Below are 21583 nucleotides of genomic sequence, written 5' to 3' on the forward strand. Positions count from 1 at the left end.
TCTCCAAAGTGCCAGACGCCATCAAATGTGAGCATTTGCCCACTCAAGTCAGTTATGATGACAAACTGCAGTCAGGTCGGGACCCCGATGAGGACGACAAGCATGCTGATGAGCTTCCCTGAGACGGTTTCTGACAGTCTGTGCAGAAATTCTTTGGTTATTCAAACCTATTGTTGCTGCAACTGTCCGGGTGGCTGGTCTCTGACGATCTTAGAGGTGAAGATGCTGGATGTGCAGGTCCTGGGCTGGTGTGGTTACACGTGGTCTGCTGTTGTGAGGCCGGTTGGATGTACTGCCAAATTCTCTGAAACGCCTTTGGAGATGGCTTGTGGTAGAGAAATAAACATTCAATTCACAGGCGACAGCTCTAGTGGACATTCCTGCAGTCAGCATGCCAACTGCATGCTCCCTCAAAACTTGCAACATCTGTGGCATTGTGCTGTGTAACAAAACTGCACATTTTAGAGTGGCCTTTTATTGTGGCCAGCCTAAGGCACACCTGTGCAATAATCATGCTGTCTAATCAGCATCTTGATATGCCACACCTGTGAGGTGGATGGATTATCTCGGCAAAGGAGAAGTGCTAACTAACACATATTTAGAACAATTTGTGAACAATACTTGAGAGAAATAGGCCTTTTGTGTACATAGAAAAAGTCTTAGATCTTTGAGTTCAGCTCATGAAAAATGGGGGCAAAAACAAAAGTGTTGCATTTATAATTTTGTTCAGTGTAATTAATGGACCGTGTACAAGAGCCATCCTTTAAATTTCAAATATTTGCTTAAGTGCCCCTTGTTCCTAATTATATCTCACTGGCTGCCTCCCTCATTATTTAGAACTGCCCACTATGAAGGCAAAAACACAAGTGAAAATGAATGTGGCCCCTGCCCGGGCCCCGTTCAAACAGCATCAAGCTAATGCTTAATGGCAGATCCTGAATAAGTCACTGTGCTGGAATACAAGTAATTAATGAGGTAATTTTATTAACTGTGCTTGCTTGCCCGGCCTCGTCAGTATGGAAGAACCGGAGGGGAAAACTTCCAGGCGAACATCAGCGACGACAGTGAAAATTAGGGTTTCACTCCGCACTAATTAATCCTTTTAAGAGATTAAATGCAAGCACCAAATTAACTGCCCCAAAAACCTTCATTGAGGGGAAGAAATACATTGTTGCCCTCCCATGTAATTACAGGACAGTGCAAATTCGATTTTAATGAGGCGAAAGCCACTCCTTCAGCTCATTTTTTCCCCTCTTCAATCCACAGAAAGAAAGAGAGCGCTAGTGAAAGCTTGCTGTTGTTGAGGCCTAAGTTAAAGGAAGCAACGGCAGGACAAAGGGCGATTGTGTGCAAGCGAACGCTTTAGAAGCTGTAAACAGGTATAGGGGCTGAATAGCCCTCCTTCTGAGACTCCTGGGAGGCCTGGCTTCCCATCTCCACAACACTGGGCTCTTAGAGAGGTAGAGAAGGAGAAACGAGGTGAGGAGGGTACGTTCGGCGCTGAAAGGGCCCCAGTGAAGCGGGCGCTCGCTGTTGGGCCGCTGCCTCCCTCCCGCTCTCGTTGAGTTATCTTTATACAGGTTTTGTCTCATCTAATTGAAGCTGATGGGTGACTAATTGGTAGCTTTTTTACAAAGCACACTACTTAAGCCACGGCAGGCCGAGGGAGACAGCATGAGCAGAGTTAATGAGAGGTTTAATACAAATAAAGGTCTTAAACTAGGCCTTCCATGTTTGCAAAAGGGGCCGCAGAAGAAAGTTGAGGATATCCTTTTGTCGTAAATTTCTCCTCTTCTTCTTTTTCCGTGCAGGTATCTGAAAAGGGGGGACATTCAAAGGTGGAGGAGATGGTGAGCACTTGTGAGGATAAAGGAATCCATTCGATATTGTTTGGAATCTTTGGTTTTCGTGTGTCGGTAAATAAGAGTAGGGCACGGCCTCTCCAGTGAATGCTCTTTAGTTCGGACAGATAATGAGAGAACACTCTACATACACACACAGGACCATGTTGAGCCACTCTAAGGTAATGTTTGAGTGCTCAAAACACCACACACATGCACACACAAAGGGCACTTCTGCTTTATGAAGACACACACTCTCGAACACACTTGCATATAAAATGGGTGCCACAAGATGTCGAAGAAGTATGTACTAACACTTCGCTTAATTGGCACATATGTGAAAATACTTTTTCTAATTGGTTCTTTTATTTGTATTTAATTTTATCATCTATATTTTCTAATCTAAAATATACAAAATATTAAATATATAATATTTCTTACACTTCACTTAACACTATAACACTTAATTTAAATGGCATATAATTGAATATACTGTTTTACTTATTTGCAGTTGAAATAGAAATTAAAGATAATGTAATATAGTAATATAGATTGCTTTATATATATATATATATATATATATATATATAATGTAAAAAAATTTAAAACTTATATATATATAATGTAAAAAAAATTAAAACTGAATACAATGTTCATTTCATCAAAAAAAATGTATCATGGTTTCCACAAACATATTAAGAGGCAAAAACTTTTTTTATCATTGATAATAATAGAACCATTAATAATTCATCGCCCATAACAACTGATAACAATTAAGCAGCAAATTAGCATATTATTTCTGAAGGATCATGTGACTCTGAAGACTGGAGTAATGATGTTGAAAATTCAGCTTTACCATCACAGAAATTTATTATATATTAAAATATATTCAAATAGAATATACACTGCAATATTTCAAAATATTTCTTTTTTTTTTCTTGCAGAGCATAACAGTCTTCTTTCAAAAATAATTAAAAAAAGCATTATTCCTAACTTTTGACTGGTAGTGTAAATAATAATAATAAATAACATAATGCATATTATATATTAAATATAATACTTACCCACAGAGATTTCACAAACTCATACAACACTTGTTCTTTCAATAAGTTAACGGTCAAATAAGTCAATAACAAACACATCCCTGATTATTGACCTATTCATTACTTGATTTAAACCATAAGCTTGTCATCCAAAAGGGCTCAAATCTTTAGTCGGGTTTAAACCATAATGAATAGACCATCTAGGGCTAAAGTGCTCACTATAGTGAAGTGAACTCCCTGCAGGTGAAGGATAATAAAATGCTGCATGCTGCTTTTCTTCCACGCCACTGTTATTTACTTAGGTTTTGTTGTGGGAATTGTTTTTCAGATCGTTGTTATTTGTCTGTTTGCATTAGTTTGTGAATTCAATGCGAAAGACACACTGAATACAGAAAAGGGAACCCAACTGAGAGGTGAGAAGCCATGCTCAGCTGCTCTGTGTCCCTTATGACCTGAAAAGACCTTTTTATAATGCACACAATGAGCCCTGTTAGGAAACACTTGCTGCCACAATTCAGTTTTTCTTCCATATCAGGAGGTCTAGGACCCTTCTTGCCATGCTGCTTTATTTTACACATTAAAACTGTGGTCTATCTGCATCTGCTTTTCTAAAAATAACATTTATTTGGCTGCATAATTAGCTGGCCAAATATTTGTGCTGACTAATTTGTCGAAGTATTCTTCTGATGCGTAATCCATTAGCTCCCATCAGGTGCCTTTGTCTCCAATCCAAATGAGCCATTTGCATTTCCTTTGTTATTTAAATCGTGCATTTCCTCCAAACTGTGAGAATTAACTTCCTAATGAACTTCACACAAAAGAGAAGGGACCTCAATTGCAAACTCTCGCCTCAGGCTAAAGTAATGATGCGAACAAGAGAGACACTTGTCATGATTAGGGGAGTATCAAGACCCTCAAAATATGAAAAAATAGTTTTGGAAAAATGCAACAAAACTTATTTTAAAATCAATATAACAAAAAACAAGATTATTATTAATTATTATTGATTATTATTATTATTTTTATTGATTTATTAGTCCTGCAAAGTGCCTTTAAAGTTTAAAATTTATTTTAAAATGTATTTGATTTAAAATAAATTTCAATATTTAAAATTTATTTAAAATTTGTATTGTTAAATACTGTTTTTTGTCATCATCATCATCATCATCATCTTATGCTATTTAATATTATTATAAAATGTTTGATACTAATCTACTTTTTCACTTCTTTTTGCATTTAAAAGTTCACATTTATAAATAAGAAAAATATACATTTTTAGATGCTGTTTTCTATTATTATTATTATTAATAATAATAATAATAATACTAATAAAAATAATAATAAATATATTTACACTATTTTTAATCCCCAATTAGATTTCCAAATATAATTACAATTATAATTCTCATAAAATTATTATTTAATGCATGTATAATAATAAATATGAAATAACCAATAAAGGTGTTGTGGGTGGTTTCCAGGGAGTTACTATGTGGTTAATATGGTGTTCTGTTTCCAAGGTTCATGGTTTTTTTTATTTGTCACATACACATGTATTTGTCAGATAAGGCACCTCTGTCATCTCTCTCTATCAATGCAAGTGTGTGGGATTTTTTCCCATCAGATCTCTTGTAAAATGAATAGCACTTCTCTTTTCAACAAGCCATGTGTTGTGAGGAAGTGTATACTTCATGATTGTAGCACAAATGGTACAGGACAAGTTACTTATGGATGTTTGACATATAGTTTTGTGTTAATTCAAATATCTAATCCTTATGTAGACAAAATAATGAACAAAAGCACAAGGAAGTATAAAAATGCAGTTTAAAATAGTTCTAGATGGAGTTTAGCCTGTCACTCTGCTTTGCTGTATCAGTTGTGTGTATGTCAGTGTAAATTATCCACTTTTGATCAACATAAAAAATAATTTTTCTACTCTTATATGTAACAAAACACAATTTGCGCCCCCCACTTTCTTTTAGCTGTGTCAGGGTCAGCTGATGTTAACCTTAGATTGAGGTCATCCCCTCATTAGCCCTCGGCTATTAGCATAGAAAGTGAATGGTGTGGGATTATAACAGACCCCCATCAAGTCCTGCTGAGGGTTTGGGATGCCCCTATGAAAAAGACACCTCAGGAGCCCCTGCTCTCCATTTGGCTCTGATCCCTTCCACATGGTGCTAGTGCTGCATTACCACTGACCTGAGAGCAGGGGGTCGATCATTGGTCAGAATGACAGGGTGGCATCTACCTGATGCAGTCCACAGTGAGAGATCACACCAACCATGCAATCTCATAAAGATAGCACTCATTAAGACCTTAATTACAGGTTCTCTAGCAGGATAAGATGATGTGCTGAGAGTCTTTTGTTCTGTCAATCAAGGTGTGTGTACTGAGAAGAGCAGGAAAGACAGTAAGGAAGTTTTCTTATCCGAAGCTTTATAGCACATAACTTCCTGTTGAATGCTTTGATACAGCACTGTAAAGAACTGTGAACATATGTGTAAATTGTGCATGACTTCTGTACCATATAATATATTATTCAAAATTAAAAAAACAAAAAAACATTAAAAAACCTTTGACTAGGAAAAGTAAATATACGTAGCACTAAATATACATGTACGTATTTACACACACAAATATATATGTGTGTGTGTGTGTGTGTGTGTGTATGTATACATGTATATGTGTGTGTGTAAATGTGTATATATAAAGTATATATAAAGTATGATTAATAATTTATTTATTTTATGTAATCATGCATATATGTATACATATGGTGTGTGTGTGTGTGTATATATATATATATATATATATATATACATATATATATATATATATATATCTATATATATATCTATCTATATATATATATTTATTTATATATATATATTTTATTTATTTATATTTGTGCATTTGTGTGTATTATATGTAAATTTGTTTTATGTACTATGTATTGTATGTTGGGGTCTGTGCATCTATCTATATATACTCTTTGTGTGCATGATAATATATATATATATATATATATATATATATATATATATATATATATATATATATATATAATGTGTATACTATATATATATATATATATATATATATATATACTGTATGTGTATATACATATTTTTATATTTTTATACATTATAAATTATAATGTACAATGTAATATATATTTTAGTGAGTATTTTATAATGTAATATATTTGTGTGCGTGTGTGCGTGCGTGCGTGCGTGCGTGTGCTATATGCTATATCAAAAAAGGCACTGTATTAGCCAGTCTAAACAGTCTGAAAAAAGTTCATATAAATTTATTCCTACAAGAATATCTGTTAACACCTCTTTCGCAAAAAATTTGGGTAATTTTAGTAACTTACTGGTATGCTGTGACACGTCTAGTACCAAGTCATCATCAGTCCCAAAAAACGATGCTCAAAGCGGTTCTCTTATTGATTCCCCGTCTGTCAATCAAGTGCTTCAGCCAATGAGAGAGCGCCCTGTTGGCCCTTCAGCGTTTCCAGTCATCCCGCCCCTCTCTGCGCTACGTCAGCACTCAGACTCAAACATGGCGGTGTCCATAGCCAAGTGCCTGGCAGCTTATGCCTATTTATTACTAATATCTTTAATATTTCCGCACGCTTTCGCCGACAATGCTGCCGAGGACTCGCCGCACCGGCGCTTTGAGTATAAATTCAGTTTCAAAGGGCCACATCTGACACAGAGTGATGGAAGAATACCATTCTGGATTCATTCTGGGAGTAAGTTTATCCCTCCATCTGTTTCACTGTCTGTTATCTGTCAGTATGTTTAGTACATGTACATACCCATTACATTTAGGTGAAGTTGCATTAAAATGAACTGAACCAGTGGTGCAGTCATTATTGAATGAATGAATGATAGATTGCATTGCTTTTGCATGTGGGTTCTTTGTAATAATACAAATTATGATATTTTGTAGCATATCTTAAAGTAAACCATGCACACACTCAGTTCTGATATGTTTGGTGCACTGCCAGCTGTGTTTTTATGTTGTGTTGAGAAAACAACAGCTACTTTTTAATAAAAAGTGTCATTTTGATTAGTAATCAGATTCACATAATCATTTTTTATGCATAATCTTGGTGGCTTTGTTAAAACTGTGATTGGTAAATATATGCATGCAGTTTCACAGCTGACACGGCACTAGTTTTGCTAAAGGGTTAAACAAATCTGTCTCAGCATGTGCGAAGAGCAAAGTCCTGTTTTGCAACACTTCCCAGATCTCTCAAATACACTGCACATATTAGCCAACAGGAACAATAAATGCTGTTTACTTAGTCATCAGATTTAATGTTGTGGTTTCTGTCCTGTTGTTCTGTTTAAATCGATTTATCTCAACAGAGAAGTATGGTGTCAGGGAAGTCTGTGCTCATAAACCTGGTATTGTGGCAGATATTACATGGCTGTGTGATGATAAAATTATATAACGTAAATACTTTCTATATTCTCTGATAAAGCAAGAAGCCGTGGTTTACAGTGAACCCCCTTAGCTGTTATAAATTCACTGTAAACCACGGCTTCATGGGGTTTATTGCTTTTATAAAACGGTTATTCCACATACGTAGTTTGGTTTCACAGAATAAAACAGAGCAAATAATGAATGAATGAAAACAGTATTCTTCCACCAAATAATGTAGTTCCTCAGAAACAGTTGTGGTTGTTGAGCAACACACAGACGTAAACAAAGGTGTATGTTTGTAGTGTAATTTACAACAGCTTTTGAACGTGGCTCAACCAATCAGAATCAAGGACCGGAACTATCCATTTTATACACTGATCTATAATATAGTCTATATTATAGATCAGTGGTTTTATAATGTAAGATATACTGATGGCTTTGGAAACTGACAAATGCTCAGAAACCACCAGCTTTCTTACCTCAGCTCTACCTGGTTTTGAGAAACAACCCTTTAATAAAAAAATAAAAATAAATCAGATAAACCTGCTAAAATAACATCATACTACTAAAATAACAATAAAATATTAATATTATTATTAAATAATAAATATGAAATAATTTTCTATTCATGCATTTTCCCATTTCCATCTTCTCTCCAGACGCCATTCCTAGTTCTGATCAGATCCGAATCACCCCCTCTCTGCGAAGCCAGAAGGGTTCGGTATGGACAAAAAACCCTGTAAGTTTTGAACACTGGGAAGCTGAAGTGGCATTCCGTGTGTCCGGACGAGGACGAATGGGAGCAGATGGATTGGTAAGAAGGGGAAAGATAATTCTTAATATCATTCTAATAAATATAATATAAAAGAACTGTTTATTTATTTGTATATGTGAGCCTCATTTCTACATTTGTAAACATATAGAAGCACAGACACAAACTGTTATCTTAAAGACAGTGGAGGGTCATGTTGACCCTATGACAGCCTTGAGCTTGTGTCGCAGGTGGAATCCCAGATCGGAGTGATCTGTGAGCTTAAGTATTATTGATAGAACCCTTTTGAGTTCTTAAGTTGAGCATTTAACCCTGGTTTCTCTAGTGTGCATATTCATACAAGTAGTGTACAAATTGCTTTGTGTGTACACTTAAGGTTTAATGTTGTACAATTTTTTTTATGTATTGAAGCTTATTTCTGCCATGAAAAAAAAAAAAGTTAATTTTTTAATCTTTTTTTTTTTCTTCTCACAATTCTAAATTTTCTTTACGGTCAACTCTTGTTATTGTAAAATATTATTACAACTTAAAATAACTGTTTTCTATTGTAAGATACTTATCTTTTTTCAATAAGGTATTATTATGATCACAAAAATGATTAATTAATACTAAGAAAATACTAAGAATAATTACACTTACTGTAGTTCTCTGAATTTAAGTCCATTTTAATTCTATAATTCTATATTATATTAAAATTCTGAAAATTTGAGTTGTACATTCTATTTGCCACACTCAGTTGGAAATGACCATGAACTAATTAATATTCATGAGCCATTTCATGACATCACCAACCTAAACCATTAACTAAAACTGTTAAAACATGTTTGTTAATTTAAATAAAATATAAACATTTAATGAAAAACTTATTTTAGTTAGTTACATTTCTCATTTTTGTTTAGTTTAAGTTAAAGCACTAAAATTACTAAATAAAAATATAATTTCAAATGTAATTTATCCCTGATACAAAAATCAAAATTCACACCACAATACCCCACAAAAAACACTAAAATACACATATTCTCCTCAAAAAAAACATCTCATATTTTGTTGAGAACAGATTTTTTGTGGAAACCATACTTTTTTTCAGGATTCTTTGAATCCCTTCATTTTGCTAATAAACATGACATTTAAACCATGTACATGTCACAAGTGCAAAAATACATATGTGAAACAGCATATGTAAAACAGAAGCTGCGAAACAGTGAAGCAGAAGGGCAGTGTGTCTACTTCCTGTGGAGTCATGTCTAGAGATCAGAAAATCATAGAGACTTGATGGTAGGAATTTTTTACTAACAGCATAGAAATAAGCTAACAGCTACTCAGAACACCTGCATAGTCATGACCGGGCAACCACCCGGAACACCCTAGCATGGTGGCAGCAGTTTTGCATGGGCAAACAACAGTCACATTTAGTTATATGTTACTATTACTGCTTTTCACAAACCATAAAATTGTAGGTTTGCATTTCAAGTTCATTGTGATTCATCATGAGCTTATTTTGTGTGGCTGCGTTACTGAATGCTATACAGCCTTAACTTGTACAAAATATGGTTTTCTTGAATTGTTAAAAGTCATTAGGTTTAAATATTTCATCTTATCACAGGCACTTCGTTTTGCACAGAATAAACCATTTTATCAGGAAAAGCGTCCATAGGTCAGCCTTGATAAATTTACACACGTTGTTCGGCATTTGCTGTGTAGAATGAGCAATTAAACTGTAGTGTTGTACAAGTAACATGTGCTTTCTTTGAATTGTCCCATAGTCCAGTGGAGCAGACCACACTGAGCTCAAGCACCACTTACCAAATTACCCATGCTCACTGAAGAAAGTGTGTGTGTGTGTGTTTCTGTAGGCCATATGGTTCACGGCCAGTCAAGGTCTGGAGGGTCCTGTGTACGGGGCTGCTGATCAGTGGAACGGCGTGGGAATATTCTTTGACTCTTTTGATAATGATGGAAAGGTGATTGCACACAAGTATAATTTTAAAACAAATGCATTTTAATTATCATAATTTTATTTCAGATTTGTTTATATAAATTTATGAAAATAATATAATTCTAAATAATTTTACACTTATCAAATGTTATTCAGAATTGTTTTTAAATGCTTCATCCTAACTAATAAGTTAGAATGAAGCATTTAAAAAAATTCTCAAGTTGCATTTTTGCTAAATAAAACTAATAGCAATATATTGACTTTTAAAGGGCATTTTGATATTAATTTTTTTTACTCATCTGTCTCCATAATATAACATTTTAAAGATATCATACATATCAAAATTTATTAATCTGCATGATTGTTTTTAATCATTTTTCAGCCCTAGGATTTGTAATTATTAGTTCATTGGAAAATGAATTTTTTAACACTTGTTGATTGTATCCGAAAACTGCCCCAATAATATTTGTTTTTGAACGATGTGCATTTTTCAGTCAAAACATCTCACGGTAGAGCTAAATATATATTTATCAAAGGATTATGATTATGTGTTTTGTGTTTGCCTCAGGAACAAACACCAAAGTGCCTCAGTAGATTCATTTTGTACCTCCTCTGTACTAAATAAGGATTATGTCTCTCTTCTCCGTGACCTTGCTATTGTAGAAAAACAACCCTGCTGTCCTGTTGGTGGGTAACAATGGAAAACTTATTTATGACCATCAAAAGTAAGTAAACCTATCCTCCTTGCTGACATCAGTGCTCTCATTTTTACAGCTGAAAGGAGATTAGGAAATATGATTATTTATGAGAGAGTCTAATCCTCTGTCTGTCTTAATGCTTTCACTGTTACTGCACTCAGATTAAATTAGATCTGGAGCCAGCAGGGGAGAGCTGTCAGCAGCATATGTGCTAGACTGTGCAAACACACTGAGAAATACCCATAGGCCTTCATATTCTTGATATGTTTTTATTGATTCATGTCATTAAGGAAATTTTATAGAAACTAATTTAGTTTTTTCGTATTGACATGAAAAGAAAGCGTTTGTTGTTTTTGTTGTTTTTGTCTTTGTGCTTACATATATGATAAACTATATATTTCCTCCAGTGATGGCACTACCCAGTCTCTGGGTACATGTCTTAGAGACTTCAGAAACAAACCTTACCCCGTACGTGCCAAAATCACCTACTACAAGAAAACTTTATCGGTAGGTCAAGTTTATATCATCGTAAAACCGATAATAAGATTCAACATACATTAATTCTAAAGAACCCACTATAATTTGACCTTATTTGGTAATGATTATTACAAAACAATTACTACTGTAGATTTTGTGTTAAATGTGTGGAAGGATTTTCTTTCTGTAAATCTCGCATTGTACGTCAAAACAATAGAGCCATGTACAACTGGTCATTTTTTTTGGAGTTTTTTATTTCACCAAAAAGAGGCCCAACTTACCTAAATTCATTTTAGAGGTTTTTAGACAGGATCAAATTAAAATCTGAATATAACGTCCGAATATTCTCAATGGTTTCAGGTTTTCATCAATAACGGCTTCACTCCTGATAAAGATGATTATGAGTTCTGCACCAGAGTAGAAAACATGATCATTCCTGAGATTGGTTATTTTGGCATCTCTGCGGCCACCGGAGGACTTGCAGGTACGGTTTAAACAACCAAATTCAGAGTTTTCTCTTTCAGATTGTTTTCTTTGTTATGCTTCGGCTGGATCAGCTAACGAGAAAATAGTTGGCTTTCAACCATTAAAGACATAGTTCTCCCTAAAATGAAAGTTCTGTCATCATTTACTCAGCCTCAAGAACACACAAGATATTTTGTAGAATGTTGGTAACCAAACTGGTAGCCATTAACTTCCATAGTATTTTTTTCCCATACTATGAAAGTCAATGGCTACCGTCAGCTGTTTGGTTAACAACATTCTTGTTGATAATACCACCAAAATATCTTCTTTTGTGCTCAACAGAAGAGAGAAACTCATACAGGTTTGGAACAACTTGAGGGTGAGTAAATGATGACAGAATTTTCATTTTTGGATGAACTGTCCCTTTAAACCATAAAACGCAATCTAATGAGTAGTTTATAGCATTTATAGCTGAAAGAAAGAGTTTAAAACTTTAAAACATGTTTGATGTTGCTGGTGGTACTGAAATTGCGCACTGCAGCTTTAAAAATCTGACTAAACAATTTCTTTTTCAACAGATGACCATGACGTTCTGTCATTTTTGCTGTTCAGACTTACCGAGCCTGGGCAGAATCTGGTACGCATTTTCCTCCCCACACAGTCGCGTACACACATTTAAGTATGATTAAAAAGGATCGGCCATACTTATTTCATAAGTGTCCACCTCTTCCTCCATTCCTCTTGTTCATTATAATTGGAGGATGTGTAAGTGTGTCTATGTGCGTGAGTGGATTTGAATGTGTGTTTTGTGTCTTTCTATAAAGCCTCCCCCAGAAAAAGAGATTCCCAAAGAGGAGAAGGACAAGTACCAGGAGGAATTTGAGAATTTCCAACAAGAGCTGGACAAAAGGAAAGAGGAGTTTCAGAAAGAACACCCTGATGTCCAGGGGCAGCCCAGTGAGTTGCTCTCATTCTCTCCAAAGTTTTGACCTAAGATGCACATTCATCTCAAGAATTTCATAATCAAAAAAAAAAAAAATGACACAAAAAAAAATAAAACACAGAAATAGAATGATGAAATGTTATTAATAAAAACACTTTTTAAACACCCTGTTCTAATCTTTAATTGACTAATTAGACTAATAGAATAATATTTTATATTTATTTTATGTTTATTTTATTATCCATCCAAGGGCATTTTAGGCACAAATTTGTATATTATTTTATTTATTTATTTTTTTAACCACAGATTCTGTTTCCACTATGATTAATTTTAAATTACTGGGTTGCTTAAAAATGAAAACCCAAATTTCTAGAAAAACATCTGTTCAGTGTTTCTCTTCTGGCAGTTGAGGACCTGTTTGAAAGCGTTAACGACCAGGAAATCCGTCAGGTGTTTGAGGGGCAGAATCGAATACACCTGGAAATCAAGCAGCTGAACAAGCAGCTGGCCATGATTCTGGACGAACAACGCCGTTATGTGTCAGTCATCACAGAGGAGATCTCCAAACGCTCGTCACAAGCACAGTCAGGACAGGTAAGACATGACAAATGGGTTTGAAATATGGCAAACATACACTTAACAGTGTATTAAAACATTAAACACTAACGTTGACCAGATTTTCATTCTGAATGCTGTGACATGTCATCTCAGATCTGATCAAAATCCCACTTAAGATGTTTTTAGATCTAGTCTGACATCTTTTAAAACATGTTGCTTTATCAGTTTGTGAAGCAGCAAAATGATATGATTGGTTTTAATACTCATAAGTGATTTATCTAATTTATGATCTTAACTGTCCTTGAGCCTAACTAATAGTTTGCATGCTTTATTTAGGCTCCCAATCATGACATGGACACCATTATCAATACACAACAGGAGGTTTTGAGGAACCTTAATGAAGTAAGGTAAGTACCTAAGGAAAATATTGTTCTTCTGTCCAAAATAACTGGAATATTACCATATTTTATGAAAAATAAGTCACACCTGATTTTAAATTGTATTGTAGATAGAAGAAAAGCATATAATTTGCATCAGTATATAAGTCACATTTTATTATTACACTCAGAAATAATATAAAATAACAGTATATAAAACGAAACCTTTACAAACATTAAAAGCATATTTTATTTTCTCTCACTACACAACAAATCATTTACATTTAACAGTATTTCGAACAGAACTGAAATGGATAAATATAAAACAAACATGCATTATAGTGGCATTAATTATCAGTTAAATCTATTATAAATGCCAAGCCTCAACAAATTTAATTAAAATGAGACTAAAACTAACTAATAAAAAACTAATACGGTATACTTCTGAAAATTCCTAGCCAATAAAGTGTTATGTCACAAACAATCTCTGAGTGAGTCAACTACTTACAGGCCTTAGCGCATTACATGCCTTTGCAAAAGGCTGAACAATTCAACAGATTAGGTTTTGTCTGTAAACATCCTGTTTGTTGTGTCTTTACATAAAGATCTAAAGATGTTCATTGTTTAATCCAGATTAAATACATTTGTTTGTTATTCTGTTTTGGCCTCTGTAATGTCAGCGTTGTTTTTTTTTGGTTTTGTTAGCGGACGGTTGTTTGTTTTCCTTCAGGTGTTTTTGAAGTGAGGTGTAGACGAAACAAGGATTAAAGCCCAAAGACAAAATTGAACAATAAGGCTTTGGGATTAGACACCAAAATACAGCATTTAAAACTCTTTAACTGTGCAAGGAGAGGATTAGCCCACAAAAGACTGTTTTTACAACTCTTTAACTCAGATGTATCCAAACTATTCTGATTGTTAAACCGTTTTTTAGAACAACACTTACCGATGGTTTTGTTGTTAGGGATTTAAGCAAGAGATTTGTTTGTGCATTTAGATTAAGAGTTTGGTTGAAGAAGAGCATTGTTTGAATCTTTTAATAACCCAGTTTCATCTTCTATTTTATTAACACTGAATTTTGCACTGATTTTTATTTACACTGAATTTCGTACATATATGTATTCGTACATATAAAAGGTACGCATATTATGTATAAAAGGTTTGCTATTTAGAGCATATGCAAATATTTTTACTTTTAATATTGCTATTAGCAAAACATAAGACAGCAGTCTTCTTCAAAAGGGCAGAATTCCACATTGCTGCTCTATTGTCGGAAAGACGTCAAAAAGATCAGTAATCTGTGTCGATTGTTCATTTGGCTAATCCTATTGGCGCGCGTATTTAAACAGCATTTGGTCTGCAACAAACAAATGATCCATTGATCGAGTTCATCTCATAGATTATGTACATATTAAGATCTTGACCTTTTCTTTTTTTTATCATAATTTAATTTTACTCATCTTAGCCCAACAAAATGACTGCTCTGATGGTGAAAAGCGCCTTCATCTGGCATATAGTTCATTTGAAGTGGATAAAGATTACTTGGGAGGGTTACTAAATGTTCACTTTTTGCCTCAAGGGAGATTTGTCTAATTTTTTTTTTCTCCCTTAAGAAATAAATTTGATTTTGTTTAGGCTCCTTATGGGCCTCTGTTTGATGGATTATATGCGAATCTTTAAATATATCCATCATACACCAGCGAATGCACGGTCTGCTTCTGATTGCTTTCTTGTCTTTGTAATTCCCCAAGGAGACTGTACTTATGACTTACCAAATGCTTTAATTTTGTCCGTCCCCTCATATTTTTTTATCCTAGTAATCATCTTAGAATTCTGAAGACGATATCCAAAGAAATGGGGTTCAGGCACAGGATTATACATGATCAGAAAAAAATGCAAGTTAAGCAGAGAAATTATCTTAAATTCCGAGACGTGTTCCTGATTAAAAGGTTAAACTGTGCGCTGCTCTTTTATAATATGCTAACCATAAATTTGACCTTATTTTGATTAAAAAATATATCTATATATTAAAAGAAAAAAAGTTTTGGCAATAAATTTTGCATTAAATTTAATCCTTTTTTCAGTGTATCATAAAATAATTAGAAATACAAAATGTTTCTCTAATTCCTATAGTGTTTTCTTTTTAATACAGTATTGAAGTATTTTTTAGATTGTTTCTTTTATACTCATAACAGTTATAAATGGATAATTATTTTATTTATTCATGTAAGATTTGTACAATATTCCATTTTAAGCATACTGCTTATAGCCAAATGAAAAAGAGTCCCCCTGAGGAATGCTGTGGCATGGCCTGAATGGGTATTTATTAATCATCTGAAATATGTTTGAGAAAGGGACCATGTTTTTTAGGAAGATTAATTTAGCAATCATTGCTGCTTGAGCTGCATGGTAATTTCATTTTTTCTATAAGGCTGAAGGATATATGGCCTTTTGGGGAGAGTTAAGAGGAAGCTTAAAAGATTAGATTGGGACAATTCACTGTAATATTAAGATTAAGATTTTGTTGGCCGAGGACTTTGGGCACAGCAGTCATTTGCCAGTGTAATCAGGGACCCCAGCATTTACATGCAGTTCTATCAGGATACCACTAGGGGTAGACCAGACAGAGCTGAGCAGTAAGTGTAGCTGGTATTTGATTTGTTAGATTTTACAGCTCATTGAGACATGAAGGAATTCAGGCAATACTTTAGCGCATTTTTTCAGTGTTGTATTGTCATTTTGCATTTTATTTTATTTTTCTAACTGAAATTTTTATTTTATTTATTTTATATTTTAAAGGTTATTTTATAACCATTTTGTTGATGAATATTTGTGTCATGTTCATGTAAAATTAAAAATATCTTGCATTTTTTTTTTCTTGAAAAAAAAAATGAAATGCCATGAGTCATGTTGAAAAAAATATAATATTGATCTATTTCTCTGAAGTTGAATTATCCATTGAAACACATTGAAATGATCTTTTTGGAGACCTTTATAAACCAATAAGTAGGAAGGGAGTGGAAATTATCTTTTTGCATGGTCATGTCTACAATAGAAATAATGTCATGAAATCCAGAAAACATGAGCTTTGTCTTAAGAATCAGATCAGTTATTCTAGGCTTAACACTGTTTTATGCATTTAAAACATAAATGAAGTCTTGTGACACTCCGTCTCAGAGGATTTGATTGTTTGATAAGATCCTCTTGTATGACATACTGTTGTAGGTAAACAGGCAGCATCTGGAACCATCTGGCATGCACAATTTAAAAATGTACACTTTTCTTCTTGAATAATTAATAGTATTTTCATGCCCACTGACTTATGTATGTTTTTGTTCAGCATTGCACTAATGTTGTTGTAATGTTGTGTTGTGGTCTGTAGGAACTCATTGTCAGACTTCAAGCAGTTGGCAGTGGGTCAGCAGCAGGGTAACGCAGCCGGACTAGGATCATATGAGACAGTCCAGCACTTCAATGACATCAAGGAGCATTTGCATGTCGTCAAGAGGAACATCGAACACATAATTCAGAAAAATGCGGTAAGTTCAAAATAAACCAGCATTTCTGATATGGACAATATGTTCTGTAGCGCAACACATGTGAGGCTTAGCTGACAAATAACCATATAGTCATAATCAAATGGTCAAACCATCTTGTTTTCAATTTTGGTGACATGAAACATTTTATTGGTATGCCTGTCAGGGATATCATAGTAAACTAAAACCATAAAAAAATAAAAGTTGGTTATTTGAAATAAAAAAACTTTTACTGAGGTAAAATATATTTTTTTTTTTTACTTGTTTTATTTCAGCTGTTGCCAAGCCAAACTTTCTCATTTTATTTTTTAACTTGATGTACTAAAATAACTCAAACAAAACTGAAATAGGAATAAAAAAATAAATAATGAAAACTATATACAGTAGTCAGCATTTGAAGTGGATCAAAACCTTTCATCAAAGTTGTCCTAAAACCAAAAAGCTATCTGCAACTTTGAACTGTTTTGAGGCACAACATATGTTGAACTGTTTGTGTGACCCTGGACCACAAAACCAGTCTTAATGTCGCTGGGGTATATTTGTAGCAATAGCCAAAAAAAACATTGTATGGGTCAAAATTATCGATTTATTTTTTATGCCAAAAACCATTAGGATATTAAGTAAAGATCATGTTCCATGAAGATATTTTGTAAATTTCCTACCATAAATATAACAAATCTTAATTTTTGATTAGTAATATGCATTGGTAAATTCAAAGGGGATTTTCTCAGCATTTTGATTTTTTTGCACCCTCATAGTTGTATCTCTGCCAAATATTGTCCGATTATAATAAATATGATGTATAAATCTCAATTTCGAAAAATTGACACTTAAGACTGGTTTTGTGGTCCTGGGTAACATATTATCAAATAATAATAAAAATGCACAACAAAATTACTGAAACTTTAAAATGAAAATGAAAACAGAAGTATTAAAATAGACTTATTTAAAATAAGTCTTATAAATATAAATAATAGTATCTCAGTGATACTAAAATAACACTGATACTTGTATTGTATTGTACTTATATTAAGTTTTTTAGTTCAATATTTATTAAAAATGCTATTTTTTATTTATATAGTATAAGATGTAATATTGTAATATGACACGTTACATATTATATTATATTATACTAAAATAACACTGTTACTTATATTGTAAGAAGTTTATTATTATTATTATTATTATTATTTTAATATTACTTAATATATTCTACATTACATTATAGAATCTCTACCAAAGAGTTTACCAATCCCCCCTGTACTTCTCTGTGTGGTTTCTGTCTTGTTTTAAATTGTCTACAATATAATTTAAAAAAAAAAAAAAAAATATATATATATATATATATATATATATATATATATATATATATATATATATATATATATATTAATTTAAAAAACTGGGAAACAAAGTGCCAATAACCCCTTTTTCGGTCACGATCCTTAGAATCCTGCAGAGAAGGTGAAATGTCCTGAACTTCCTCCTTCACCCACCTGCCTCTCTTCCACACACTTCGTGATCTTCATCGTCATTCAATCCCTCCTCTTCTTCAGCTACATTATGTACAAGTGAGTGAATTGTTATGTTGCAGCTTTCATGCAAAGCTCTTTAAGAGGTGTGTAAATGGAAAAAGTCTTTTGTTCCTTTCTGATTGGGTGCTTCATTAAGCCTCAGTTTTTGAATTCCTACAATGGCTTCCTCAGATTTTTTGGTAGTTAAAATACTGAAATCTCTGCCATTGTCTTTAAATTAAAAGTTCTCTTGTTCACATAATGAATAAGCAAGATGGATATCAGTCAAGATGGACATTTTGTATGCACAGAACTAAAATTAAGATCATTTTCAGGGATTGTAAAATATTTATTTTGTCATAGACAGTGTTTTTATTTTAATTGTATTTTTTCTCCTTCCAGGAGTCAGCAGGAAGCAGCAGCTAAGAAGTTTTTTTGATGATTCATAGCTCTTGGTAAACATAGCACAACATGTAAAGTGTCCATTTTTTTGTTCATTTCCAGTTTGTCTGTTTTCTGTTTGCAAACTGTAAATTATTATACTTGAAAACTGAAGTATTTTGTTTGAGATTTTCTTTTTAATTCTTGATTTTTAATTTGATCAGAGTTGTACAGGGTTTGAATGACTGCTCCTTTCCCAGTGTGTGTGTGCCATTTGCAATGGAAGATTCCTGAATATGATGTAATATATTCTTAAGAGCTCTGACATTATATTTACTGTTCAAAACTGGTCCAGGAATCATTTCATAAACTCAATCACTGTCCCAGGAACGTTCTGAGCTGTGGTAAAAATAAGTAATTGTAATACGATCAAGTATTTTAACGCATTCCCTTTGGTAATGCCTCTACAGTACGGCGGATTTTTCATCCAAAAGTGTTAAAGCTTTATTGTATTGGTGAAAGCAAGAACCTGAAGTTGTGAAAATGTTTTTCTTAACAAACAAAAAAAACAAAACATAAATCAAACACTTTCTGTGTTGTCTCATTTTTATTTTAAAATCTGGTATGTGTCTGTGTGTATATGTATATGGTGTATGTTATATATGTTGCCTGTTGCTATAGTATATTGTCAGCTCACTCTGTGTAAATGAGTAGCAGAAGTGCGGCTGGAGGCTTTGAGCTCCTGGATGCACATGTAACTCTGTCTGACAGGGCCGGCCTCATGCGGGGGATTATGTAAACTGCTCTATGGAAGCTTCTATGACCCGGGCCATCGTTAGGGATTAGATCAAAGACGAGGCCTTTAACACACTTCCTCCACCTTTATTCAGCTCCAGTCATCACAAACAACTGATTGCATGTTGGTTTAACAGCTTTCTGTCAATAGTGAAGGAACAAAAGTGACTACAATCCAGAATGTTTGAAAAATACAGGCTGATGAGTTTATGATGGGATAAATGTTTTCTCATGGGAAAAGTCAAAGATGTAGCTTTTATATTTTGGTTTGTTTTGATGGGATAAATGTTTTGTTATGGGAATGTTATCATTTTTTTTTCTTAGTTTAAAAGCTTTCTGTCAATAGTGAAAGATCAGAAATGATTGCAATCCAGACTGTTTTGAAAAATATAGGCCGATCGATCAGTTTAAATAATTTAGGACAAATGATTTATTATCGGAAATGTTAGAAATATATCCTTTTTTATTTAATTTTATTTAATTTTATCTCTCTGTTATTTTCTGAGGTGAAAGAACTGAAGCAATTGTGATCCAGATTGTTTTGAAAAATACAAGAAATTATTAGAAATATAGTTTTCATTTTATTTTATATTGCTCTGTGTTTCTCTGTAGTGAAAGAACAAATGCAATTTTGAAAAACAGGCTGATCAGTTTATAATGGGATAAATGTTTTGTTTTAGGAAATGTTCAAAATCTAGCTTTTTGAAGTTCATTTAAAAAAAGTTTTTTTTTTTTTTGTTATATATTTTATATATATATATATATGCATATAAAGAGCTTTTAAAACATTGTTTGTATGAGCATCCTGACCAGCCTGCAGACACTCACTGACATTGTCAATTGCTAGATGTTTAAATTGCATATTAAAAGTTAGTGTTCATAGTGCTAAAATTACTAATCCTCAAATCCTTTGTTAAATCTGTTTGCTTATGGATTTTTTAAATGTGCTATATTAATGATCCATTACACACAGGAAGTTGCCAGTGTTTTGATCTGAATGAGTGTTTAGCTGCTACAGGCCGTCGGTGTCCTCTTACTAGCATCCATTTGTGACATTAGAGTATTGCGCTGGGAATCCTGGGATATGCCAATGATTCTTAGCACTGATAATCCACCAGCCGTTCCGTCCCTCTTTCTCTCTTTGCTCTCAATCACTGCTCTATGCTCTGGCTTGATTGCGTACTCTCGCACTCTCCCCCACCAACTTGTCTCTCTTTTCAGAGGATTACACAGAGAGATGTCCTGTACGTTTAGCACATCTGTCACTCCATCCCACCATGCTAAGCTCACTGGCCCTAACAGGAGATGCAGTTGTGAACCATTTCAAATGGTCTCCTCTACATTTTAATTACCTAGTTCCTTAAGGATACTTTAGTTGCAATTATTCTTAGTGCTTTAAATGACGGTCAGGTTTTTCTTTTGTGTGTGTGTGTGTGCATTTCTGTCTGTGACTCATTTCATCGCACTTCCTGCATGAATAGTAGTTGCGCCCCTTTCAAGGCAACCATATTGTTACATGAGGTAAATTCAAATTTTAAGAACCTTGTCCACAACAATTCACTCTTAAAATGACCTTCCCTTCAGGTATAATAGTTTTCAGCATATTTCTGTTTCCAATAGGCCCATAATTGAACAGTTATGGGACTGTGGGGACACAATTATGTCCTTATTGCTGTGTCTTCACCTTGGACAGGCATTGTCAGCTTCAGTTTTGACTGTGTCAGGGCTTTAATAGGAGATGCCAGACTCACAAAATGAGAGTTTTGTTGGACAATAGTCAAACTACAATATGAATTGACCTGAGGTA

General features: G+C 33.7%; 1 protein-coding gene across 1 annotated transcript; it reads left to right on the top strand.

Annotated features, from left to right (window-relative positions):
- The first annotated feature begins 6417 nt into the window (after window positions 1-6417).
- LOC109045124 (lectin, mannose-binding, 1) lies at window positions 6418-19535 on the top strand. The gene is made up of 13 exons (XM_042778706.1): window positions 6418-6644; window positions 7984-8138; window positions 9950-10057; window positions 10696-10757; window positions 11138-11237; window positions 11568-11691; window positions 12251-12309; window positions 12497-12629; window positions 13022-13209; window positions 13510-13580; window positions 16933-17089; window positions 18536-18657; window positions 19003-19535. The coding sequence occupies exons 1-13, from the start codon at window positions 6452-6454 to the stop codon at window positions 19037-19039; spliced, it is 1509 nt and encodes a 502-aa protein (XP_042634640.1). The 5' UTR covers window positions 6418-6451; the 3' UTR covers window positions 19040-19535.
- The last annotated feature ends 2048 nt before the right edge of the window (window positions 19536-21583 follow it).

Source organism: Cyprinus carpio, chromosome A21 (genome assembly GCF_018340385.1).
Source record: "Cyprinus carpio isolate SPL01 chromosome A21, ASM1834038v1, whole genome shotgun sequence".
NCBI classification, from domain to species: domain Eukaryota; kingdom Metazoa; phylum Chordata; class Actinopteri; order Cypriniformes; family Cyprinidae; genus Cyprinus; species Cyprinus carpio.

What these genes read in the sequence shown, in the direction of transcription:
- LOC109045124 (XM_042778706.1), top strand. Translation starts at nt 6,452, where the DNA reads ATGGCGGTGTCCATAGCCAAGTGCCTGGCAGCTTATGCCTATTTATTA. An exon ending in GGCCACCGGAGGACTTGCAG is followed by an intron (nt 11,692 to 12,250) that starts GTACGGTTTAAA and finishes CTTTTTCAACAG; the next exon opens with ATGACCATGACGTTCTGTCA. An exon ending in TGATGTCCAGGGGCAGCCCA is followed by an intron (nt 12,630 to 13,021) that starts GTGAGTTGCTCT and finishes CTCTTCTGGCAG; the next exon opens with TTGAGGACCTGTTTGAAAGC.